Here is a 26,384-nt window from a genome sequence, read left to right on the forward strand (position 1 = left end):
TGGTACACTAAAGAAGGGAGAGAAGCCAGAAGACTCACTTTCAGTAACTTAAATAATTTTTTTTTTTTTTGGTGAGGAAGATCGGCGCTGAGCTAACATCTGCCAATCCTCCTCTTTTTGCTGAGGAAGACTGGCCCTGGGCTAACATGCATGCCCATCTTCCTCCACTTTATATGGGACGCCGCCACAGCATGGCTTGACAAGTGGTGTGTCAGTGTGCGCCTGGGATCCGAACCGGCGAACCCTGGGCCGCCGCAGCGGAGCGCGCACACTTAACTGCTTGCACCACTGGGCTGGCCCCTAAATAATGTTTTTTTTCAACATATATTTCTACATGCCAGGTCTTGTACTGGGTACCTGAAATACAAAAGATGAATAATACACTTTCCCACCTTCAAGGAACTCTCACCTACGCCCAAGAAGCAAAAGACTTAGGGGGAATAAAATGTTCTTTGTTAGGAAAAGTTGGGGAACTTTGCTTTAATGCAGCCATTCAAGAAGGCTGGATCAGTTACTCACAATGTGGAACGTTACATTATGGATTTGTGTCACATCTACAATGATTAGAGAGGAAGAGATGAAAGTTCCCTTTAATATGCCATGCACACTGTCCAAATTTCTTCACTTGGCTTTGAGCATACTTATCTGATGCTGGTAGTTGGAATTATTAGAAATTATTAACAAATGACTGTAAAGGACCACAGATTATAGGAGCCAGTGGCTCTGTTCCCAGCTTCTTCCATGTTTTAAAGCATGAAAGAGAGAGTTGCCAGGAAATGTGTTAATATTTAAAGCTCTTAATTTTGGTTCAGTCAATATTTATTGAATATTTAGCCCCATAAGGTGAAAATCTTTAAAAACAAGAGATAACCATTTGGTTTCCCAAGGATGGTGAAATTACTAATCTTTTGTTATTGTTTGGTGTATTCTTACTGTTTTGAATTAGGATGCTTTTTTCAAAAAAGCAAAAATATTCAATATGGTATGGTTGAAGACACCTGATTCCAGTCCTAGTTCTATTACTAACTAGATGTATAACCTAGGACAAGTCATTCACTTCTCTCCAGTACTTCTTTCTTTATCTAAATGAGAGTTTTGAACAAAATAATTTATAAAATCCATTCTGGTTCTAAAATTTTCTAATTTTATAGTATTAGGGTTAGAAGGTATTGTGTGGAAGAAGCAAGAGTTTTTGAAAATAATCTTTGCTATTGACAGTAATGTAACTTTTCTGTCCCCAGGTTTAGTGCCATACAGTGTGCAGCTGCAGTTCCTAGAGCTCCTGCTGAATCCTCATCTTCCGAAAAGTTTGAGCAGTCAGATCTTCAGGTGTCAAGTGAGACACAAGCCAATAATGAGTTGACCACCAATGGTCATGGCCCACCTACCTCCAAACAGATTTCCCAGCAGCCCAAAGGAATTATGGGAATGTTTGCCTCTAAAGCTGCTTCTAAAATCCATGATGCCAACAAGGAAACCAAAACAGAGGCTAAAGAGGTAACAAATGTAAGTCTTTAAAGATATGCCTTCACAGCTCAGAATGAGTAACTAGAAAAGCATTAATAGTTACAGTGGTAGTAGTTTAATTATGTATAAGGTTTGGATATTTGAATTTTTCTACTTTAGTTTGAATCCTTTAATTCTTGATATTCTTACCTGAAATGGTCCTTTTTCTTTTGATAATGCCTCTCACCAAGCCTTGGATTTTCCTGTAAAACGTTAATGCCTACCCTGTGCACATAACAAGATTGTTGAGAGACCCAGTTGAAATAATGCATGTGAGAACACCTTGAAAATTTGTAAAGTACAAAGAATTGTATATTAGCAATATGTCATTTTGGGAATATCTTATATTCCAGACTTTGCCCTGTATGCATTCCTTCCTAGTGTATTTAACATTCTTGTTCTATTTTATGACTTTTTCTTGTTTTTTTCTTCATGCTATTCCCTTAGTTTTTTATTACTCAGTCATCTGAACTAACTTAAGTGCATTGACTTAAGGAAAGTCTCATTAAGATACTATTAAAAAACAATCCAGAAAAGCAAAATTATTGTTATTACTAATATTACCATCATTGTCAGTTTAAAGCTTCCACTTTGGGAAAGGAGAGGAGAGGTAGAGGGAAAACAGTAACATTGATCGAACTCCTATTGTGTACCAATAGTTTGATCTTTGTTTAAATCTTCTTTTCAATTCTGTGAGGTAGATACTATCATCTCCATTTTGTATGTGGTAAAATGGAAGCCTAGACTTGTTAAGTAATTTGCCTTCGTGTCAGATTGCTATTAAGTGGTAGAACCAGCATTCAAATCCACTTTTGATGATTACAAATGTAATTTTTGGAGATTTTTCCCCATTGTGTACCATACTCCCTCTGATCTGTTTTAATTCTGTCAAATTAAGTAGTTTTTAAATATACTCAAGAAAAAAGTTTAGACACATTAGTGGATAATAATTTTATAAGAACTATGAGAAACTAAGCTTTGGAGATGAGATTAACACCAGATCTGTCTGGTCTGGATTTGTTCTTATATCTAATGCTTACACACTTTGGCATGATTATATAGAGACCGTACCATCATGATGGTGTGTTCTGCTATTGAAGAGACTTTTTTTTAACTACTACTTGAAGAGCAGCGTAAACACTAGAAAAAAATCGTGTGTGTTTTCTTGTCTGTGCTTTTAGGTATCTTCGGCAGGCAACAAGGCACCAGGGAAAGGGAATGTGATGAGCAATTTTTTTGGAAAAGCTGCTATGAGTAAGCATTTTTTTACCTTTCTTTGACTAATATGTGAATGTTAATATTAATAACTTATTATATCTGAGGTGAAAGCTACCTTGTCCAGTTTTTACCATCTACACACTACCGTGTGGCATTCCTGCATCCTAATATAAATTTGCAGTCTACTGACCAATATATTGATAAAAGTTCCAGTTCCAGCTGGAACACTCAGGTTTTGTTTTTTTTCTTTTTTGGGGTTTTTTTTGTGAGGAAGACTAGCCCTGAGCTAACATCCGATGCCAATCCTCCCCTTTTTTGCTAAGGAAGATTGGCCCTGGGCTAATATCCATGCCCATCTTCCTCTAGTTTATATGGGACGTCGCCACAGCATGGCTTGACAAGCGGTGCGTCAGTGCGCGCCCGGGATCCGAACCTGCAAACCCCAGGCCGCTGAAGTGGAGCACGCACTTAACTGCTGCGCCACCAGGCCGGCCCCAACACTTGAGTTTTAAGGGTGAGCTGGGTTCAGTTTAGATCTCTTGGAGGATAGTTTACTGTTCCTATTTTTACTTCCTGCCTTGAAAAGAGAATTAAATATTTGTTTCATAGGTCTCTTGAAAATGGGTGATTAAAATAAAAGGGAGGCTGCCTGGTTATGCAGTATAGTGTTGAGGTTAATATCTTGGATGCCGGTGTCTGTTTGCCTGATGTGACCATTGTTACCTCTGTTCCCCAGGGGGCTACAAAAACAAATCTTTTGCCTTTCTTTAGTGATTTTTGCAGATTACTCATAGTAATGAACTAGATAAACCTCAGTTTAAATTAGAAGGGTCCAGGTAGTAATGGCTATTTAAAAATATTTACTTTTTGAGAAAGCAAATCTCCTTTATTTAGATTAGAATTCTTTCATATAGAAAGAACCAATAGTCACATATTTTCATACTTCTCATATCAAGTACACATCCCCTGAGGGTATGTGGCAGAATACCAGGAAGAATGCAGGAGCCGCAGGATAATTATGGCACACTTTCTTGGAGCATCAGTTTTACAAAAATTTTGTGGGGAAGCATTTTGTTATATGCCTATGCAAGCAAAATTAGTCAGAATTCTGCTTTTTTATGATGGTCAAATTGGTGGTTGGGGGAAGGATTGGGGGGATGGTTTTTTTTGTTTTTTTTGGATGAGGAAGATTGGCCGTGAGCTAACATCCATTGCCAATCTTCCTCTTTTTGCTGAGGAAGATTGGCCCTGAGCTAACATCTGTGCCCATCTTCCTCTACTTTGTATATGGGACACTGCCATAGCATGGCTTGATGAGTGGTGCATAGGTCCGTGCCCAGGATCTGAACATGTGAACCCCAGGCCACTGAAGCGGGGCATGCAAACTTAACCACTACGCCACCGGGCTTGCCCCTAGGGGGGACAGTTTTTTATTTGTCATAACAGCTATCAGAAAACACTTTTATGTTTCTGAAAGTATATGGAAATTTTGCTACTTTCAGGTTATTGGGAAGCACACTTATGTTATTGGCAGGCACAGTGCCCAAGGAGGGCTCCCTACTTCTGTGAAAATAGATCATGCTAATGTCACTGGCCTGCATAACTGGTACGAGTCTGCTATATCCAATCAAATTGTGTGGTTTCTTGGCAACTTTGTTGAGGCCCACATGTTTATTTGTTGTTTTTTGTGTACATTTGTAACCTTAAAAAACAGTGAATTTTTAAATTATTATTTCTAAAATACATAAGATATGAATATTTGCTAATTGTAAAAAACAGTCAAACTGTGGAAGTATACTCGTATTTATTCATGTGTTTATTTAGCAAATATTTATTGAGCACGTGCTGTGTGCTTGGCACTATTATGCACTGGTGATAAAATGGAGAAAATGTAGACAAACAAGGTCTCTGCCTTTGTGGCCCTTATATTCTAGTGGGAGAGAGAGACAAGTACAGGAAAAATAAAATAGTTGATAATTGTAATTGCTAGGCAGAGAATAACAGGATGTTATAGAATGTAATAGAGGGAGGGGAAACCCTGGATAAAATAAAAGATTTAAATATTCACCTAATAAAAAGGGTGGCTTACAAAGCTGATTTAACAGATGTTTTTTCAATGCTGAATGTTTAGAGTAAAATTATGAATGTTTTTATTGTATTTGACACATGACAAGATCATTGCAGTGAAAATGAAGCTTGAGTTGGATGAAGAGAGTTGATTGTGGGGACTTGAACCATTTAAAACTTAATGCTGGACAATAACAAGTGTTGGCAAGGGTGTGGAGAAATCGAACCCTTGTACATTGCTGTGGGGAATGTAAAATGATGTGCTCACTTTGAAAAACAGTGTAGCAGTACTTCAAAAACTTAAACACAGTTACCCACTTCCACTTCCTAGGTATCTACTCAAGTGAATTAAAACTGTATATCCAGGGCCGGCCCTGTGGCTTGGTGGTTAAGTGCGCGCGCTGTGATGCTGGTGGCCCGGGTTCGGATCCCGGGTGCACATCGAGGCACCACTTCTCCGTTCATCCTGAGGCCGAGTCCCGCATACAGCAACTAGAAGGATGTGCAGCTACGACATACAACTATCCACTGGGGCTTTGGGGGGAAAAAATAAAAAAAACAAACAAACAAACAAACAAACAAAAAAAACTGTATATCCACACAAAAGCTTGTACACAAATTGTTCATAGCAGCGTTATTCATAATGGCCAAAAAGTGGAAACAACCCAAAGGTCCATCATCTGATGAGTAGATAAACAAAATGTGATATATCCATACAGTGAAATATTATTTAGCCATAAGAAGAAATGAAGTGCTGATACATGCTACAACATGGATGAACCTTGAAACATTATGCAAGATGAAGGAAGCCAGGCACAAAAGGCTACATGTTGTATGATTGCGTTATACAAAACATCCAGAATAGGCAAATCTATAGAGACAGAAAGTAGATTAGTGGTTATAAAGAGCTGGGTTGGGGTTGAGGGGTGACTGCTAGTGGGTATAGGGTTTCTTTTTTTGAAGTGATGAAAATGTTCTAAAATTGGATAGTGGTGATGGTTGCACAATTAAAAAAGCCACTGAATTGTACACTTTAAAAGGGTAAATTTTATGGTATATGAATTATATCTCAATAACAAAAACCTTAATGCTTTATATGTAAAAAAATTACGTCATTGGTGACAAAATTAAAAAGTCGTCGTTTGTTATCTTTCTTTGCTTGAAAAGGTATTTCATATTTTTTTGAGTATAAAAAGGAGTTGCTTTTAATTAGTCAGATTATACAAGTGACTTGATCATTCAGGTAATAAGAAAATGTGATTAGATTTTCCTTAACAGTTGCCTTAAAATGTTGCAAGGAACTACCTCTTTCCCTGTTTTTTATCCCTTTATCCCCTGCTCCTAACATATTTCCTGGCACTTAGTAGACTGTCAAAGGAATGATGGATTAATATTGCACGATGAGGTTATATATCGCCTGCTATACTTTATTTGTAGGTAAACTTAAAGTCAATTTGGATTCAGAACAAGCAGTGAAAGAAGAAAAATTAGTGGAGCAACCTCCAGTGTCTGTCACTGAACCAAAGCTGGCAGCCCCTGCAGGCCTGAAGAAATCCAGCAAAAAAGCAGAGCCTGTTAAGATGCAGCAGAAGGAAAAAAAAAGGTAGGAAAATTTTGTTGCTGGTAGGGGAAGAGTGCCTCTGCTGGGGGTGAAAAGGTCTGTTTGGGCTTATTGACAGCAGGCAGTTTTCAGTTCAGCACTAAATCCTACTTACTGCCTTAGGGACACATGGAGAGAGGAGCTTAATAGCTTATCTGGTGAAGTGGAACTATGGAATCAGCCAGTTGAGGTGATTCAGAGACCAAAGCCAGTTTTTTGGGCCCCATTGATCTAAATTGATTGTCTTTTCTCCTTTGCTTCATTTTAAATTTGTGGACATGGCATAAGTGTGCCTGTTTTTCACTTCAAATTGCCAAATGAAGGTTACTGTTTCCAGTGAAATTTAAGAGAAAAAGTTCTTTGTTTTCTTTTTATATCAATGGGTTTATTTTTCAAGTGGTAAAATGTAATTAGAAAAGAAAATAAAAAGCACACACAAGCTATTAAAAATGGATCCAGGAATTTGAGACGCTACCTCATAGTTGGTAGGAATTAGTCTGTTGAAAGAAATTCTAAAGGACACTGTCAGCACTGATAGGCCCAGAAATACTTGACTTTTGTGGCAAGGTTGGGGCCACTCTAGGAGAAAACATCAACAAAATGCTAAAGTTTCAGAAGGTCAAGGCTCTGTTTGGTGGCCTCACCTCCTAGGAACATGTGCTATAGATGGATTAAAATGTCCCCAACCATGGCGCAACACTCATTGTTGATGTTACTGCCAGGAATGCATTCAGCATTTCACCACTAAGTAGGATGGGAACTGTATGTTTTTAATAGATGCCCTTTACCAGATGGGGGAAGTTCTTTTCTATTCCTAGTTTGCTGAGAGGTTTTATGAATGGGTGTTGAATTTTGACAGATGCTTTTTCTGCGTTTATTGAGATGATCATGTGGTGTTTCTGTTACTGTGGTGAATTACACTGATTGGTTTTTGTTAAACCAACCTTGCATTCTTGGGATAAATCCCACTTGGTCATGATGTGTTATGCTTTTTATTTATTGCTAGATTCAATTTGTTGATATTATGTTAGGGATTTTTTGCCTCTACCCTTATGAGGGCTATAGATCAGTTATTTCCTTTCTGGTAATGTCTCTGTTAGATTTCAGTGTCAAAGTTATGCTAATTTTATAAAATTAGTTGGGAGGAGTTTCCTCCTCTGTTTTCCTAAAGAGTTTGTATAAGATATATATTATTTCTTTCTTAAAAGTTGGATAAAATTCACCGGTGAATCCGGGCCTAGAGTTTTCTTTGTGGGAAAGTTTTTATTATGAATTTGATTTCTTTAAATAGAGCTATTCAAATTTTCTTATTTTGGGGGGGGTCAGTTATGTTTGTGTTTTTAAAGGAATTTATTTCATCTAAGTTGTTGAGTTTATTGGCATAAAGTTGTTGATAATATAGCCTTATTCTTTGGTAATTTGTAGTTATAACATTTCATTCTTTCATTTCTAATATTAGTAATATATATTTTTCTCTTTTTTATCAGTTTTATAAAAGTCTTATTAATTTTATTAATCTTTTCCCCAAAAATGACTTTTAGCTTTGTTAATTTTCTATTTCACTGATTTCTGCTCCTATCTTTATTATTTCCTTCTACTTATTTTGGGTTTAATTTGTTCTTTTTCTAGCTTATGGTAGAAAAATAAATTATATTTAGTTATGTAGAAATAAAGTTCTTGAAAGCAAAAACTACGTCTTGTACCTATTTGTGTCACTAACACACAGTAGGCCCTTGAAAAATTAGTTGTTGATCAAATGAGTAGTGTGATGGAGTATCCAAACAGAGGAGCTAAATAACGTCAAGATGGAGTCTAGTTTTTTTATTGTTATTTGAATCACCTTAAGCTCTTATAGTCTATGCCTTTGTTGTTATTGTTCTTTCTCTTTAAAATGTGTCTCCCTTTTTTATCTGATGAACTCCTATTTAGCTTTTAAAGTTTTCAAGTAAGACCCATGTCCCGTAACATTTTATTTGCCCAGTAAAATTTATCACATTGTATTACAGTTAGTGGTATTTATATCTGTTTTTCCTGCCAGACCTTCTTGAAAACAGTATTTTCTTGATCTATGCATCTGAGTGTTTAGCAAAAAACCTTGTATGTAGGTAGTAGCTGCTTATTTAATGCTTGTTGAATGATTGAAAGGACAATAGGGGAAGTAAGAAGGAATTTGGAAAAATTCTTGGTAACCTGGTGGTGGCTTACAAGGGGGGTCTTTAGAGAGCTAGAGAAAACTTCTATTCTGGTTACCTCATGAAGTGACCTCGTTGTGGTAGGTTAGCAGAGTATCTTGAAAAAGAATCCTTATTGGTCTACTTGAACTCTTCTTTTCTACACTCTGGAATTAAGACTGTGAGTTATGAAGCAAGACCCATAGTAGCATATGAATACTTATATTTTTATTTTGTGTAACATGCTTAAATTATTCCTGGATGGCCACAGGGGGAAGCAAGTCGAGTTATCTGATGATGAGACAAAAGAAACTGAAAACATAAAGAAAAAGAGGAGAAGAATCCAACTTCCTGAGTCTGATAGCAGTGAGGATGAAGGTATGCATTGCTATTAATTTTTGGCTAGTGGGATTGTGTCAGTCGGTTCAGGCTGCTACAACAGAAATACCATAGACTGGGTGCCTTAAACAACAGAATTTATTCCTCACAGTTCTGGAGGGTGAGAAGTCCGAAATCAAGGCACCAGCAGATTCAGTTTCCTCGTGAGAGCTTTCTTCCTGATTTGCAGGACCTACATTCTTGCTGTATCCTCACGTGGCAGAGAGAGAAATTATCTCTCTCGTGTCTTTTTTAAGGGCACTAAACTAACCTCATTCATGAGGGCTCTACCTCTCAAAAGGCCCCACCATCACATTGGGGATTAGGGCTTCGACATAGGAATTTTGGGGGAACACAAACATTCACTTCATAGCAGGGGTAGATTCTTATTATGCTCAAGGAGCTAAAAAGTAATTTATTATGGGTCACAACGACAGTAGTAATCCTAGCTTTGAGAGACATAGCACCTATTTCTGTTTAAAATCTACTTTAACTGTTTGACCAGATCCATGATCTTCTGGTAATTTGCCCAAAAAACAGAGTGAAAGAGAATAAGAGTTATTATTGTATGTATTATCAAAGACCTTTTCTTTTTTAAAAAATAAAATGGAGATATTCTTTTGGCTACCTTCATGTGAATGCTTTAAAACAGGTGACATTGTAGGCATCAAGGGTATTGGTGGTGTTTTGTACCATATAAGTAAAACCATGCTAAGATGAAGAATCTACAGTGTCTGTCATTGTTGAAAGGGAATGACACCATGGACCCTTCCAGTTTTAGGTTGTGGGCACTCTTGTAAGGTAAGCAAACAGAATAAGGACAAGATTCTCACCTGGAAAGTTAGTGTGCCTTTTAAAAGAATATCAGGTATTCTAAGAGCAAAGATCTCTTCCCAAATCATGTAAATGAAAGTGTATAGAAAGAGAAGGAGGCTTAGGAGAAAGATACCTAGGTTGAACTGATATGCCAGACAACTTGTACCCTGAAAAGCCTGCTTTGAGAACCAATGGTGGAAAACTTGAGCTGCTGTAATCTATTCTCCATGAATTCATGGCATAATGAGTATACAACATTTTAGGTAATGGCACGCAGAACTCTTGTCCAAGGCAATTTAGCATCACATAGAGGTACGTAGACAAAAGCAAACAAACTGATGCTGAAAGGGATTAAAGAAGAATAATGAATGCAGAAAAAGGAAGCTGCTGTGCTGTTGAAGGACAGAACTAAACTGTTAGACTCAACTCTTAGCAGAAACAGCTGTAAGAAGAACTGAAAGTAGGAACAGAGTCACCCCCCAAAAGGGGGTATTAGCTTAACTGTACAAGTGAGTGAAAAAGCAAATTCTCTATAGAGATGACAGTAAGGCAAAAGAAATTAATTGACTTAAGAAACTGTGCAAGGAAGTTGAATATGTCTCTGATGAAGGTACATCTTTGACTCCTCCATGGAGTTAGGGTTTTTAATGACTCTTTGGAATGAGTAGGGATAGTTGCTCTATACCCGTTCCATGTCATTTACCAAAATGCCTTGACCAAGACTACTGAAAGGAAGATTCCCAAGTGTGTGGATGAAACAGGAACCATCAAGGAACATTCTGACCAGTTAAGAGTTGAGGAAATAGAGGCAACTCCATGCAAAAATGCAGGAAAATAATTAGGAAGTAACTTAGGAATATGTGCTAATTGGAACAGTCTTCCCTATTTCCAAGCAGGAAAAGAAATTGGGGAAGATTTTGGAAAAGTCTTTGATGCCATCAGCCTAATGTACATTAAAAAGGTAAACTAGGTACTCTGGTATTAGTGAAGGAGTCAGCTCTAAGTTAAGGAATTACTGTGGTTGATTGAGTACTCATTACATACTTCTGAAATATTCTCTGTAGTTGTGATCCTTAGCCCACAAAAATAATACTCGTGGGTGATTGGAAATATGAGTGGGGTTATTTAGTTTGGAAAGGAGTGAGAAGAAATGTGATAGAGGCAGACAACCTATAATAACAGATGATATAGAGCAGAGGCTCTCAGATTTTTTCTCTGGCAAAGATAATTTTTGGCATCTAAATTTATAAACCTTTGCCATTTTATTCCTAAATTTTTTCTTTGTCTCAAAGCCAGTGAGATTTTATTTTAAACCTTCACACAATCTCTAACCTATTATTTCTGTTGCACTGAATATGTGCTATTAGTTCAATATACTGTCTTCAGCTAGAAGTTAGGAGATGAGCAGCAGGGGTGGAGGAAATGGCAAGGACTTTGGAGTCATACAGACCTGGGTTAAATCTTCCCTCTGTCGCTTACTGTGTGACTTTAGGCAGATAACTTCTTCAGTACCTTGTTTCCTCATCCCTAAAATGGGGATGTTATTACAAACTGTGTAGGCTTTTTATGAACATCAAATAAGATAACGTGTCAAGTGCCAGGACAGTGCTTGACACATAGTAGGTTTTCTTATTATTCACCTCACTTTTGCTATTGAGGTGTTCAGTAGATGTTGAACAGTAGTAAATATACTCGCCAGTACCTTCTCTCAGAAAATTCCCTTCAACTTCGTATCCTTAACTCTCTACCCAAAGGACCGTTCCTTTCTCTTTCTCGCTGGCAGAGTCATAAGCACCTTTAGCGGTTCTACATACTCTCTTTGTAAAGCAAGAAAAAACCAGACCCAGAAAGAACATTAAGAGTAATATCTTCATTGCTAGGAAGAAATAGTTTCATATTTCTTTTGATATAAAAGAAGATATGTTTAAGTCTTTGCTAACATTTTCAGTCCTTGTAAGTTGCTTATGGAGAATGTTAAGGAAATGACCCCTTTTCAGGTTAAGATAGGTAGTTTAAAAAAATTTCCTAGGAAGCTGTGAATGATTTCCAGGAATTCTAATTACCCATCTCTGCCAGAAAACTCGCTGATAAACAGTGGTTACATTGCTGGATTCCTAAAATTAGTTTTACCACAGCTCTTCTTCTGCTCCAACAAAGGTTGCTTTCCTGGGATAAGTGATATTTCACTACTTGAGTACCTTTCCTCTGAAGAGTTGGAAATTTGTTACAAATATATTTAAAATACACCAATGCATCAAACATTTCTTACGTTTATGTCACTAAAAATATATTGAGGGAGAATGCTTGGCTTGATAATAAATGCTTGGCAGACAGACATGGATTCTAGCTTATGAATGTGGGCAAGGTTTTGTTTTTTTTTTTTAATCTCTGAACCTCAGTTATATAAAACAGAAATAATAGTAATAGTGCTTTTGTGGGATTATGAGAATGAATGATTAGTGTTTGTAAAGCCCAGAAAACTCTATTTGTTTTCCCTGTCCTTCCCTTCTTAAAATATTTTATTTAAAAAAAAATTTTAGGGGCCGGCGCAGTGGCATAGTGGTTAAGTTCGTGCACTCTGCTTCAGTGGCCTGGGGTTCACAGGTTCGGATCCCGGGTGTGGACCTATGCACCGCTTATCAAGCCATGTTGTGGCAGCGTCCCATATAAAGTAGAGGAAGGTGGGCACAGATGTTAGCCCAGGGCCAGTCTTCCTCAGCAAAAAGAGGAGGATTGGCAACAGATGTTAGCTCAGGGCTAATCTTCCTCACCAAAAAAAAAAAAAAATTTTTTTAAAGAAATACAAATACACAATTTCAAAAATCAGATAAAATAGAAGTTTTATGATATATAGTAACCTCTCCTAACTGACTCATCTAACAGACCGATGCTTCTCTTGTCAACTTTTTCCCCATCTGCCTACCACTTTCCAGGGATTTGTTGAAATTTCTTATTCATCAAGAGCTCTTGGCTCCTCTTCTGTTCTCTTCCCTGTTACGGGGGGTTACAACATTTCATTCCTTTGTTATCATTATAGTGTTTCCTTTTGGGGGTATGTGGAAGGGAGAGAGAAGTATGTGTTGAATCTTCATGACCTAGAAGCCCCTCATCCCAAATTTAGTTCAGAAAATGATTGTTTTCCTTTATTTAAGAAAAAATTATTGTTACTCTGTGTTCAATGCCAGGGAAATGGTGGTGCCTCTGCCTCTCTGGAGCTTAGAGTCTGGAGGGGGACTCTAGATGAACAGTTCCACACAGTGCAGTTAGAGGGTGGGACTGGGATTAAGTGTTTTCTGTGGTTAAGTCAAGTGGTTACAGAACTGGAAATAGAATAAGAACTACTAAATTTATTACTGTGAGTACTCAAAATTTCTTTTCTTTGGCTTTCTCACTGTATAAACTTTCCTCCTACCACTGTAACACATTGTGACACAGCTTTCTTAATAACTATACCTTCAGAAAAATGGGTGCTTGGCTCTGTGGTTTGACTTTGCTCTTGCTTTCTTCAGCTCCCATCATGTTCTAGCCTCCCAGAGCTGGGTTAATAGCTGGACCACTTTCCTTTTATGTTTCTGTCTCTCATTTCCCAGAGCTTATAAAGTTTTGGGGCCCATTTCATACTTGAAGTGCGTAATTTATTGTTTCATTCTGGCTCTTGTTCTGTTTCACCTCTTCAGGTCGTTTGGCCTTGAACCCTCCACTGTCATAATTTTTAACACTGACCTAATCAGTTGGGAGAATGTCAGATCCAAGACTTGTGCTAAGAATTTGAATACAGCCAGGAGATGCAGGGAGCAGGTGAGGCTAAGCAGCTACCCAGTCCCTTGACCAGCAGTTTCTTTGTCGTGATTAAGCAATAGGTCAGCTGAGGATTTTCATTTCCCCTCTCATGGGCCTTATACTAAGACCACTATTTCCGGAACTATTCAGAAATGATGGGATCCCTCTGGTGATGCTCTCTTCTTGAGTGGTACCACTTCCATAGCTGTATTTCTTTCCTGCTAATCTCACTGTAGCAAAACATGCTTCATCAGTGGGGCAATCACTAGAAGTAGTTCCCATACAACATATTAAGGAAGTCTTAATTGTTAGAGCTATAATTGTGATCATCATTTCAAAGATGATTTCCCCCCCAAAGTTTATGCTCTTAACATCAGCTGGAAAATTTCAGTCTAACAAACATCTCAGGAGATTGCAAATAATCCTCAGAAGAGTCACAAAGACTCTGGCATGGAACAATTGGTATAATCTGAGGATTATCTCCACTTACTTGATCTTAAGAGAAAATGTCTGGCCCTCAATGGTAAGGCAGCATGGGATAGTGGGAATAGGGAGGCTGTGGAATCAGATTGACTTTGATTTAAAACCTCCTTCCTCACCTGCAAGCTCTGTGACCTTGGTAAGTTAACCTCTCTGAGCCTCTGTTAACTCAACTCTAATGTGCAAATAATAATACTTGTCTCTTTGTGAGGATAAAGTGAAACAATGTAAGTGAAATATATGACCCGTGGTAGATGATCAGTGGATATTTATAAAACAACTTCATACCCTGACTTATCTGTAAAATAAAAAATTTAGCTAAGATGGTCTCTAAGGTACATTCCAGCTCGAATAATTTTTGATTCTCTGATTTTCTTTGCATAAAATTAATAAAACATGTATTTTAAATATATATATATATATATATTTAAAGATATATAACTGCAGAGTCCTTGGTTGTCATGAATTACTGCTTGCAAAATGCCCTTTGCTGGACACAGAAGTTTAGAGAGCCAGTGGAGAAGGTGGTGTACCAGATAGTGCTGTAGTTCTCTTATCTCAGCTGCTTTCGTTATTTCAGTCATGCCAGACTCTCCTGGGGCTTATGAAGCTGAGTCACCATCCCCACCTCCCGCTGCTTCTCCATCTCCTGAACCAGTGCCGAAGACTGAGCCAGAGCCTCCTTCTGTCAAGGTACAACTTTACTGGGATGGTTGCCTGTCCATGTCTCCTTTATCGCCCAAGGAGCCAGAACTACTATGCTAAACCAGTTCGCTGCTGTAGACTTCACAAATGCCAGCAGATGGCCCTTGTCTCATTCTGCTCTCCCATAGGTAGTACAGAATGGGCACTCCCTCTCTTCTCACCTGAAGTGCGAGTTCAGCTGTAGGACGTGGTCTCAGCAAGGTGGCAGAGGTCAATCCTGGGAGCTGTTTTGTTTTTCATGACCTCCACTATCGGGGCTGCTATGCTATTCAACTCCTGGTGGAATTGTGCAAAATGAGGTCTTGCCTGCATCAGAGCAAAGTGTGTGAAAGATAGAGCAGAACAAACAACTTATACAGATTTGTTGCTCTTCAGAAGCTCTTCTGGAAAGGGGCTAGATGAGAAAAGCTGGCAACAAATGGGAAAGTATAGTTTTGAATGGTCTTAAGCTACATCTTGGCTACATCTATTAGTATAGATAATGAAGAGTTGAGAAGATGGGTGCTGACAAGTTTTTTTTCCTTTTTGACTATTAGTTTTCCTTAATTTGTTGTGTTAAGACTGTCCTTTAAATTTTGCACTAATTTTCTCATTAGCTGAAGAGAAAATGGGATGAAAGACCAGTGGAGAGAAAAGGAAATTTGTATCAGTGATACCTGTTTGAGACTAAATTAGATGGTTGTAGTGTTGCAGTGTTAAGGCTCAAATTGCATGTGTCTAAAGCAAGGGCAGATGCTGTGGAAACCTCTGGTCTGGTTTAGGGGCTTCCCTATGTGCTCCCATAATACCTGCTACAGCCCTCCATTAAAGCCCTTAGTACACGGGGCCGGCCTGGTGGCGCAGCTGTGAAGTGTGTGCGCTCTGCTGCCGTGGCCCGGGGTTCACAGGTTCGGATCCCGGGCACGCACCGATGCACCGCTTGCTAGACCATGCTGTGGCGGTGTCCCATATAAAGCAGGGGAGGATTGGCATCGGATGTTAGCCCAGGGCCGGTCTTCCTCAAGAAAAAAGGGGAGGATTGGCATCGGATGTTAGCTCAGGGCTAATCCTCCTCACACAAAAAAAAAAAACAAAAAAAAAACCCTTAGTACAGTGGATTGCAATGGTCTGTTCTCCTTGTCCGTCTCCTCCCCTAAGCTCCTTGTCCTATTGGTCTTTTTAGCCATGGTACCTGCATTTCCCAGCAAGAGTTTGTTGACTGAATGAACACAGTTCTTTGCTCAACATGCTACTTTTCTTCTCACAAACAACAAAATATCGAGCCTGCACATACAATGAGCATAACTTGTCTGTTTGGTATGGCTGGTCCCCTAAAAGGAAATCTGTAGAGTTCCTTATTCAACATTTTATCATCATGGAATGTTGGAGGGTGATTGTTGTAGATTAAAAAGCTTTTGTTATTTTTCTCTAGAGCTTCATTGGTCAACTTAATGTTGTGTCCTCTGATCTTCCTATGATCTTTTAGAGCTCAAATGGAGAAAACAAAAGAAAACGAAAGCGTGTGCTGAAATCTAGAACCTTTGTGGATGAGGAAGGCTGCATGGGTAAGAAACATTTTTGACTCCAAATCCAGAGACAGAGTTATTACCTTAGAGGGGCACCGTAATCCCTTGCAGAGCAGTGAGCCTCAAACGTCAACGTGCACATGACTCACTCCCAGCTGATGCTGTGCTGCTTGTCTGGCCCACACTTTGAGGAGCAGAGTATAGAGCACACTACAACTAACATCAGAAAACCTGGGTTTCTATCTGGGCCATGTGCTATAAAAACAGGCTTTGAGATCTTGGATAAAAGTCACGTTACCTCTGGTGGGAAGTTTCTTGGTCTGTGGAATGGAGGTAAAACAACTATTTTGACTATATTGGGGGTTGTGAAGATTCAGTAATTAATATATCTGAAAACATGTTTAAGATGGAAACTACAATACCAACTTAAAATGTTATCATAGACATTGAGAAACATTTGGGTTTTTTTTTTAAGTGGTTGTTTCACACATAAGAACAGTGGAAAAGAAGCTGTTACAGATGATTAGACTCTGAAGAGAGTGTCAAGAGTCTTGGTATTTTGTCCCACTTGTTCAACAGAGGGGTGTGACTCCTCCACATCACTTCCTTTATGTTTCCTGTTTGTAAGCCACGTTGGGTCTCGGGGGGTCTAGGGGGTGTTAGAATTCAGGCTCTGAATCATTGGTTGATTCTTCAGCCATGTTTTAGCTTGTTATACCCTTTCCACAATTGACCCAGACTTCTGTGAGGCTTTTAGAATTTAGCACTTAAGGCCCGATGGGATGCTCAGATCCTGGTACTGTCTTTTTGTGGTTGGAAAGAGTTGTGGGTTTAGGTTCTTAAACCTCTTGTTAGTTGGATAGCCCATAATTGTCGTTTTTCCTTTCCTGTGGCACCTGCCGCAGCTGGGCTCTCCTAGAGAAGCATTTTTTCCCTTTCTTGATTTTCCTTTTCTGGTTCAAATTTTTGTCTTAAAAAGATTGATTGACTCTGAAGAATCAACTTTTCCTAGGCAATGTGGTTATTGAAATTAGTGAAGACATCTCATGAATTGTGAGCCCCATTCCATTGTTCCCCACCTCCCAGTCCCCTGAGAAGGCCTCTGCCATTTGAATTGTAGCATATTATTGGGGAATAATTCCTTACATGTGGACGGTCTGTCTTTTCAGTGCCAAATTTCCTGTGAGCCTGTGAATTCTGGACTTTGAGTGGTCTCTTCTTTTTTTTTTTCTTTGAGTCTTCTAATAGTGCATTTTCAAGCCTCTTGGTTTGACTGTTGGTGGTAATATACATATTTTACTGCTGAATTTCTCATTTTTTTTCTTTTAAATTTAAAAGGACAAAAGCATCAGTGCCACTAGTTTTTTCCTCCTTCTTCTACCCCAAAAGAAAAATGTCAAAGATATCTTTGTGAGAGTTCATTGGGAATTTGTGGCTAATTACCTCTTGCTTTGTTCAAAACAGTACTCAAGTTTTGGCCAGGTATGGGATGTGGACTTTTTGCACTCCTGTCTCCAGACAGGACTATTAAGAGCCTTGGATGCAACAATGAAAACTGTGCTCACATAGCACTTTTTTTTTTTATAGTTTTTAGTCCAAGCTCAACCTAATGAATCTTGGCTCCTTTTACCAACAAAGGAGTTCTGCTTTTCTCTCTCTGCTCAGACTGTTCCAAATGTACCAGCACAGGGGGCTTACCTTGTCCTGTGCTGGATCAGAGTTGGTCTGTGAGTTTAAAAAGCTGATCTTTCCCTTTCTGTGAGTTTGCTGCAGGGGCTGAGAGTTGGACCCCTGAGATAAGTTTGGGGTGGACTTCTGGACAAGGTGGATTTCTAAGAGTTAAACAGTCAAATGGAAAAGAATTCTGATGTTAACTGCTTAAACTGGGCCTTTTTTTATGGCAGCCCAGAAAAGTGGCATCATGTTCAGCTAAAATAAAGGTCCTGTATTTTTAAGTTGAAATCTCCTTTTTCCTGTAGTTTGAAGTAGCTACAGCTTTGAGTATAGAAATGCTCCTTTTAGCTCTTCAAGTATACCAAGTGTGCTGCTTAAGAAATTTTGTTGGTGCTGCCCACACTGGTTTTTAACCCAAGCAATGCATTGTACAAAATTGGCAATGAGACCACTAGTGGTTTCATTAATAAGTAATGAAATAATGAGCTAATTGGTGCTAGAGTTTAATATTATAGACATGTTGCCATTTGAATACAGAATATAGCTTAACAGCTTAATACAGCTTATAGCTTACAGAAGGAGCAAGTCATACCACCAACTAGTAGTAATTTCTTTTCTATATCTGCAGATGGCTCTTCAGACTTCCCAAATTTGAGATATTGAGTAAATAACAGCACATAATTTGTTCCAATAATCCAGTTACATAATGCTTTCAAGTTGCATATGAAATGGGGATGGTGTTCTGGAATCATAATTGCTGAGCTAATAGGTATGCCTTCGAAATTACCTAAGTATCTTAGAGCAAGATTTCTCAAACTTTGCTAAATATGTACATTACTTGAAGATCTCACTAAAATTCAAATTCTGATTCGGTAGGCCTGAGGTGGGACCTGATATTCTGCATTTCTAATAAGCTCATGAAGATTCTAATGCCTCTGGTCTGTGGAACCTTAAGGCCTTTGAGAACCCTTAATATATATTTGAAGCTTATCAGTGTTTTTTTTAGCCTCTAAGTTGGCAGGAGTCAGCAAAGTGACTTCTAGGCTCTTGAAAGTAATAACAAATCTTAGGAACTCTTGGAGGGGACTGTTAATTATGTGACTTTAATGGGATTAGATGGGTAAGGTGAAGGAATGCTCCACTGGTAATAGCCAGTTGACCTCCAGCGTGGCCCATTGTAAGGGGAAAAAATAGTACTGAAGAGTACTTGCTAATGATTACTAGGTGCATCCATAGATTCTGGGAGGCAGTGTTATCCCCATTTTAGAGGAGAGGAAAGAACATTGACTCTCAAGGTGTGGTCTCCAGACCGGCAGCATCAGGATCACCTGGGAACATGTTAGAAAAGCAAATTCTTGGGTCCACCCCAGACCTACTGAATCTAAAACTCTGGAAATAGAGTCCAGCAGTCTGTGTTTTAACAAGCCCTCCAGGTGATTCTGATGCAGGTGATGTTAAAGTTTGAGATTATATAGGCAGCAGACTAGGTATTAGAACACAGATATATTTGATTCCAAAGCCTATGCTTCCAGAACACTTTGACTAATATATTTTATTAGAAATGATCAATAATTAAGAGCTTAAAACTATCGTTGTTCTTTAATGGGAAAAATACCTTCCAGTTTAATCATTTGAGCATTTATTATGCATATTAGCTTACTCTGTTCAGCTAAGAAAAGATGTTTTCCTTTCCTGTTTCTCCATCATTTGCTACAACCAGGAAGGCTGAGAAGGAAATTAGCTGACATTGGTTACACAGCTGCTGCAGCTCTCTAAAGTCACAGGAAGGTGGCATTGTACTGTTTCTTGTGGCTGGTGTGTGCACTCCAGTAATATTGAAGAGTTCTTATCGGTTCTGTGACATCATTGTTGGAAGCTGTTGTCTGTGCCTGTGCCTTTTGGAGCTTCCTTATAATGACTGCTCACTGGTATAACTTTGTTTCAAAGTTTCCATTTGAGAAGGTTTGATGAATTTTATTTTAGGAGAGAAGGCAAAATATGCCTATGGCTAATAGGGAGTAAGAGAAATGGTAACTCTGTTTCTCATTTTAGCATCATCCTTCCTTAAAACTATCAGGTTTGTCATCTGATTGAGTTTGCTTGGGACAGTTATCTTCATGTTGTAGACAACTACTAAATCTTGGGTCACTCAGAAGTAAGAACAGAACAGTTGAGTAACTGATCCCCAATTCTCTGTACTTAGGACATGCAGAGAGTAGGTGACATCAGGATAGAGCTAGCCAGGAGGGTCCATGGCTATGAGCCTGGCTAGATAGGATGGGGACTGGCAGGTAAAGCAGAGATTAAGACCAGAAAAACCAGGGATGCAAATAGGCAGGCACTGTGGATCAGGGAGGTGAGATGGAAGAAGTCAGTCAAAGCATGGAGGTAGAAGTAGGTGTTTGAGATACCGATGTAGAGCTGAGAGAGTAAGCTAGCATAGACCAGGGCCTAGATACAGGATTTGGGCAATCAAATGATCAGGGCCCATGTAAAGGCATGGGACACAGCAGTGAGGGAGTAAAGGTAAATGTTGATTCTGAGCCCTAGCTAGAGGCTGTGTGAGCTCAAGATACATACTTCCTACCTAAGGCTGGATCAGATCTCCCCGTGGGAGAAAGCTTAGGTAGTAGGTGAGCACACTTGCTTTGATCAGAGGGTCTGAGGGGTGAACATGGCATCTCATTCTCTTGATAGAGTAGTGTTCTGAATGACTCAACCCACTCATATCCCATTTTTCCTTATTCTACCAGTGACTGAAAAAGTCTACGAAAGTGAATCCTGCACAGATAGTGAAGAGGAGCTTCAGATGAAGACATCCTCTGTACACAGACACCCTGCCATGACTGTGAAAAAAGAACCCAAAGAGGAACGAAAGGGCCCAAAGAAAGGGACTGCTGCTCTGGGCAAGGCCAACAGACAACCATCCATTACTGGCTTCTTCCAGAAGAAGTGACCTGCCATCTCTGTTGGGTCAGAGATATGGAGTGGTCAAAGGAGAAGACCGAGACATATAGACTCTCACTTACTGTGTAAGTTCATCCAGCGCCTCACCTCGCCTGCATCAAGAGACTGTTCTTCCATCCTTTACGGTTTACACTGCTTCTGGTTTTTAACCAAAAGGAAATCACCTGGAAGCAAGAGGCAAAAGAATATTTAAAAAGATGTTACCTTCTAATGACATTTTTTAAGCACAATCTTTGACCTGCCCAGGAGAAGAATTCACTCCGAAAATAAATTGGAACAGGTTTCAGAATTATCACTGAAGCCATTTAGTGACTAATCCACTGCACTCTACCTGCCCTATGCCCTGATCTGTTTATGGCTCAGGAAGTATTCCTCCTTGTTCCTTTGTCTTCTGTAGACTTGTGTGGGTATTTTTTCATCCTGGAATTCTACTAGATGTGTTTACCACTCTCCCTATCATCCCTTCCCCACTACCACACTTCTGTGTGAAGCCGTTTTCTATAAGTCTTTTAAATCTTGGTTGGACTAAAGGCTGAAACAAAAATCTCCCTGTAATCCTCTTTTCCTCCATTATAAAGTACACTGACATTAGGCTACAGTGTTCTACCCCTTTCACAAAAGCTCTCTCTCTAGACCTTCACTCACAATTAGTGGTTAGGGAAAAGCCTCAGGCAGAGCAGAAATAGAAATGTAATGATGTATTCAACTCCACCAGAAATTACTTAGAGTCAGCACTGATGATATTAGAGGACTTGTCATGTTGCTGACACGGCATGCTTTATACTGCTCTTTGTGATTTTTGTCTCCTCTCCTCTCTCCGTTTCTCACTCTCAATACCTAGAGAGTGAAACTCATACAGTGAAATGAAGGCTAAAAAGAGAAATCTCTTCCTGTATACTGTATACAACAGTTAAGTAAAATTTGTGCTCTCAAGGAACCTGAACGTTCAAAACAGCAATTTTCCAGGAGGGTAATGAGGAAGAGATAAAGCACACATTTATATACAGATGTTGCTCCTCTGTATTTTTAACTCTCTCATTTGCCTAGAAGTACAGACTCTCCAAGAAGGGATGGAGAGACTGAGTTATTGGTAGAGCTAAACAGCAAATAAAACATTTTCATTTGTTACTTATGGAAAATCATCTCTTCCGGAGATAACTTTTAAGTGACTTCCATGATGGCTGGACAGTGAGCTCAGTGGATCGAGGTGGTGTGGTGGTGATCTTGCAGTGAGCTCTGGGGAGGGGAACACAGGCTGGGCTGCTGTGACTCATGACTAACAGATGAGGGGTGTCTGACTTGCTCCTTCCGCCTTAGCTTGGTGTATGTCGTAAGTGATGTAGTCAGCCGTCTACTGTTTAAGGTTAGGATTGTGACTGACCTTGGATTAATAGGAGCTTCTTTAGCAACCGTCACCCAGGGCTCTCCAGCCAGGCACCCCACGGACTTGATTAAGACCAGAGTTTGGGAGATGAGTCCTGGCATGACATTTAGGATTTGAGAAGGCAGAGTCTTTGTGTAGCAAGCTGAGTAAAGTTTGACATATTCCAAACCCCTTTCTTTTTAAAATGTAAAAGGATGGAGAGAAGGATGGAAAGCTAGGACTTAAACCTTTACGAAAAACTTTTGGAGAGGAATCCCTTTTAAATGGTTATTTTTGTCATTGCCTCTAGTTGTTTTTCTAAATAGGAATGCAAAATTAAAGAAAAAAACAACAGTCCAGTCTTTTTTTTTTTTAATTATTATGCTTGGATCTCTAATAAAACTGAATTTTGAATTGGAAAACTCCGGTGCTGGTGGAGTTCCATCTTTGAAAGGATAATGCAGATCCTGTGATTACTGTGCGCAATATGCTGCCTGAACTCTGAGCTGTCTGCACAGCTTAGGAAGTAGTAAGTGGTGGTTTTTTTGTCTTTTTATACAAAACTCAACCGTGTTATCCACAGGAGTTAAATAAATTTGAGAAGTTGTTTTAAAACAGTGCTTCAAACTAAATGTCTGAGGAGTCTGTTATTTGACAGGACGGCAGCAGTGTGTGCAATTATTTAAACTCTGAACCAGGAACAAGGCTGGTTTTCAGTTTATAGTGTTAAAACTGCATACCCATAGTCTGAGATGGACAAGTTATTTGCTGCCTTCATCATTTTTTCAGCCCTGTGGGAAATCTTAGTTTCAGCCAACCTCATTTTTTAGTTCATTTAGAAGAAAATCTAGTCCTGATCTTGTACATTACTTTAGTTTGGCTTCATCACTTGCTAGCTGTGTGACCTTGGGCAAATTTCTAAGCCTCAAGCTCTTTTTCAAAATAGAGCTAAAACAAGTTACCATGGGTTGTCAAGACTGAAGTAATATATATATCGCATAAATTCAGTACATGGTGGCAGCACATAGGTGCTCCCCAAATGATGGCTTCCTTCCTGATGTCTTAATGATGCAGTCAGCTACCAACTTCCTGAAATGTTATCAAGGGTATGACCCAAATGTTACACTCTTTCACAGTCATTATTCTGGCTGTAAATATGGTCAAAGGGGGAAAATAGTTGTCCTATTTTATGAAAGCTTTTAAAGAGATTATTTTCCTGTTGAAAGAAAGTGAGATTCATAGATGGCTATATTTACTATTCACTAGAACATTGTGTATGTACTATATGTCAGGCCTCTGACCTGGGCACTCGAAATATAATAGAATCCTAGAATTTGGCACTTGTCCTCAGGATCTAGTGGAAGAGACAAGCCAGTAAAATGAAATTATGATGTCACATGGTGAGTACAACGACAAATAAGCACAGGATCCTCTGAGAGTTCATAGTGTTACCGCACAAATGGGGTTCTCCTACCTGATGCACATAAAAAAAGCCAATTTTTACAGCATCAGCTTTTGGGAGAAGAAAGGTAGCTTTATTTTGTGAGATCGATCTGCAAGGAGACAGGGGAGTATGTTCTCAGATCTGTCTCCCCAATCCAGGGCTTGGGGCACAATTTATGGGATGAAGGGCAGGGTAGTCTGAAGTGTGGAGATTGATGTCAGAGGTAAGGAAAAGTGAGGTAATTGATGATCTGTGCAAGCGTAGTCAAGCTTCATGCCTCTTCATAGGATGCATGTTCACAAAATGGCAGCCTTACCATGATCTGATGGTGAGGTTTTTAGCTCCTTGACATCAAAAAGGTCACTTGTTGAGCATTTGCACAGGCCCACTTGATGGGTTGGTGGTCTCATCTGGCCTGAACTGGATAAGGGGTCTCAGTTCCTGAAAAACCACTCTTAATTACTCTGTTGGTAAGATGGGGTCAGTTGAACTGGTCGTGGAAGGCCCGCGGTTACAACAGGAGGGTGGGTGTCAAGGAAGTCTTCCTCAAGGAGAGGAAGCCAAACAGTTTTTTGAAGGATGAGTAGGGTTTTACCAAGCGAAGAGGAATGGGAAGGATTTTCCAGGCAGAGAAGCATGGCTTTTGGGAGGAAATGGACTGTAGAATCTGGGAATAGGGAGGAAAATATATTGAGAAATGAAGTTGGGGTCCTGCTAAGGAGTTTGGATTTATTTGAAGACTGTGAGGGCCAATTGAAGGATTTTAAGAAGAGGAGTAACATTAGAAGTTGATTCTCGTTTAAGAGTGACAGCTGGCATTTTCCTTGATTTTATGTGCCATATAGTGAATGTTTCAACGCATGCATGCACATTGTATCTTAGTTCTAGTAGTATTAAAAGTTGTAATGGGATTAAAGAAAGATGTCACCGTTAAAATAAGGCTGCTTAATTCTGGCAGGCAGCGTAGACAATTGCAGTATTTCCCTTGTCTTCTCCCATCAACATTAGCTTTCTCCAGCAGAAATGATTTCAGTTTTTAAAGTGATTTCAAAAGCTGGTAGTTCTTCTCCCACACTCTCAAAGAAGAGATATGAGCCTCTACTCACCTCCCTGAAAAAAAAACTCAGGGTGGGGGGGACGAGTGGAACAGTTCTATTCCTTTTCTATCTTTGTTTCTCTAAGAAGACATTAGTTATTACACAGGAGAGAGCTGAAGAGAAGGGCCATATAAGGAAACGAAATAGTTTCTCTAGGACCTGAGTAGAATGAGTGCATAATAACGTATTTGCCAGAAACGTACTCTGTGTCAAGACTCGTTTTGGTAAACTTGTCTCCTTTCATTGGTTCCGAGATCTTAGTATGCTGTAATGCAGCTTTTTACCACTGTGAAACATTCTGGTGCTGCCTCGTTTTGTTGGGAGAAGGCAGTATTGCTTTCTGAGTTATTGCCCTGGTGGCTCTGTAAATTGGCTCTGTCACCATGCCCTCTCTGAAGGGCACACTGTACCCAAATGACTGCATGTAGGATTGACTCTTGCCACTCCCTGCTGCATGACACTTCTCACCACTTGTATCGGTGTCCAGTTTTTTTGTGTTCTTAAGTGTGGGCCACCCACAGATTGCCACCCAGGCTCTTTAGCTAGAGAAACTTGGTAAGGCTTCTGATCCAAACCCACCTTAACTCTAGAATTCCCCTTCCATTTCAAACTCTAGAATTCCCCTTCCATTTCAAACTCTGAATATTCTCTGGCTCCCCCCCGTCTCCCCCTCTTTTTTCTCATTTGCTCTTGCCAGATGCCTTGTTTCTTGAGGCTTCACCTTGGCTTGTCCCCGTCTTATTTTTAATACTCAGAGTTCTTCATGGCTAGTCCTTCTTTAACTTCTGTCTTTGGTCTTTTAGGCTGTCTTAAGGTTCTTATTTCATGTCTTTTACTGGACTGCTGTTGAAGAATGGAAAAACCACGTTTGGTATCTGCTTTGGATCATTCAAATCCGAAGCGTCAAGCCGTTGTTGAATGCTAACTATGTTTAGTCCTGGATAAGATACTTCAGAGATTGCAAGAGCTCAGAGATTACCACTTTGAAGTGGCAAGACATGCACACTAAATAGCATTATAGAGCAGTTGAGACGATGTTTAGCTGAGTGGTAGACAAGGGACTTAATAATTCAGAAAAGAACTGGGATAATCATAATGGACAAAATTTTATAGTCCTGTGCAAAGAACAACAAAGGATTTAAAACAAGAAACAGGCTGAGGAAGGTTGACCATTTTAGTGGATTTTATTTAGCTGTTTGAACGTCACTCACCATTTACAAAATCACGGTGTGAGTAAACCATGATTAAGTGAACCCTTAGTGGAGTTATTTCCGTCCTACCTTAAAAATGAGAATATTGACAAGATAGCAAGCAGGGACCAATGATTATTCCAAAAGGCAGCTTATAGGATATATACTGGATTAGCATGAATTCAACTCAGTTTTGTACACACTCAACAGTTTTGGCATACTGAGGAAGTAGGGTGCTGTGATGGAAACAAACCGGGTTCCGGAGGGAGAGGGCTCTGGATTCAGACCCCTACCTACGACACTGACCTTAGGTAAGATACTCATCCTCTGAGAACTTCAGTTTCTTCATCTTTACAATGAGCTACCACCTACCTTACATGGTTGTTTTAAGGCTTTCGTGAAATACTGCATGGGGAGCCCCTA

General features: G+C 39.4%; 1 protein-coding gene across 3 annotated transcripts in view; it reads left to right on the forward strand.

Annotated features, from left to right (window-relative positions):
* POLD3 (DNA polymerase delta 3, accessory subunit) overlaps positions 1–22,584 on the forward strand; it is a 42,731-nt gene extending 20,147 nt beyond the window's left edge. For 2 of the 3 annotated variants that reach the window (XM_087433452.1, XM_004433991.3), the window contains 7 exons: positions 1,242–1,506; positions 2,688–2,760; positions 6,229–6,394; positions 8,834–8,940; positions 14,597–14,709; positions 16,187–16,265; positions 20,654–22,584. In XM_087433452.1, coding sequence (XP_087289578.1) covers positions 1,242–1,506; positions 2,688–2,760; positions 6,229–6,394; positions 8,834–8,940; positions 14,597–14,709; positions 16,187–16,265; positions 20,654–20,856 — 1,006 coding nt within the window. In that variant the 3' untranslated portion in view covers positions 20,857–22,584. The remainder of the gene's footprint in view (positions 1–1,241; positions 1,507–2,687; positions 2,761–6,228; positions 6,395–8,833; positions 8,941–14,596; positions 14,710–16,186; positions 16,266–20,653) is intronic. The other variant, XM_087433453.1, reaches the window with a different exon arrangement.
* The last annotated feature ends 3,800 nt before the right edge of the window (positions 22,585–26,384 follow it).

Source organism: Ceratotherium simum, chromosome 7 (assembly GCF_057802395.1).
Source record: "Ceratotherium simum simum isolate JZ-2026a chromosome 7, ASM5780239v1, whole genome shotgun sequence".
In the NCBI taxonomy this organism is placed as follows: Eukaryota; Metazoa; Chordata; class Mammalia; order Perissodactyla; family Rhinocerotidae; genus Ceratotherium; species Ceratotherium simum.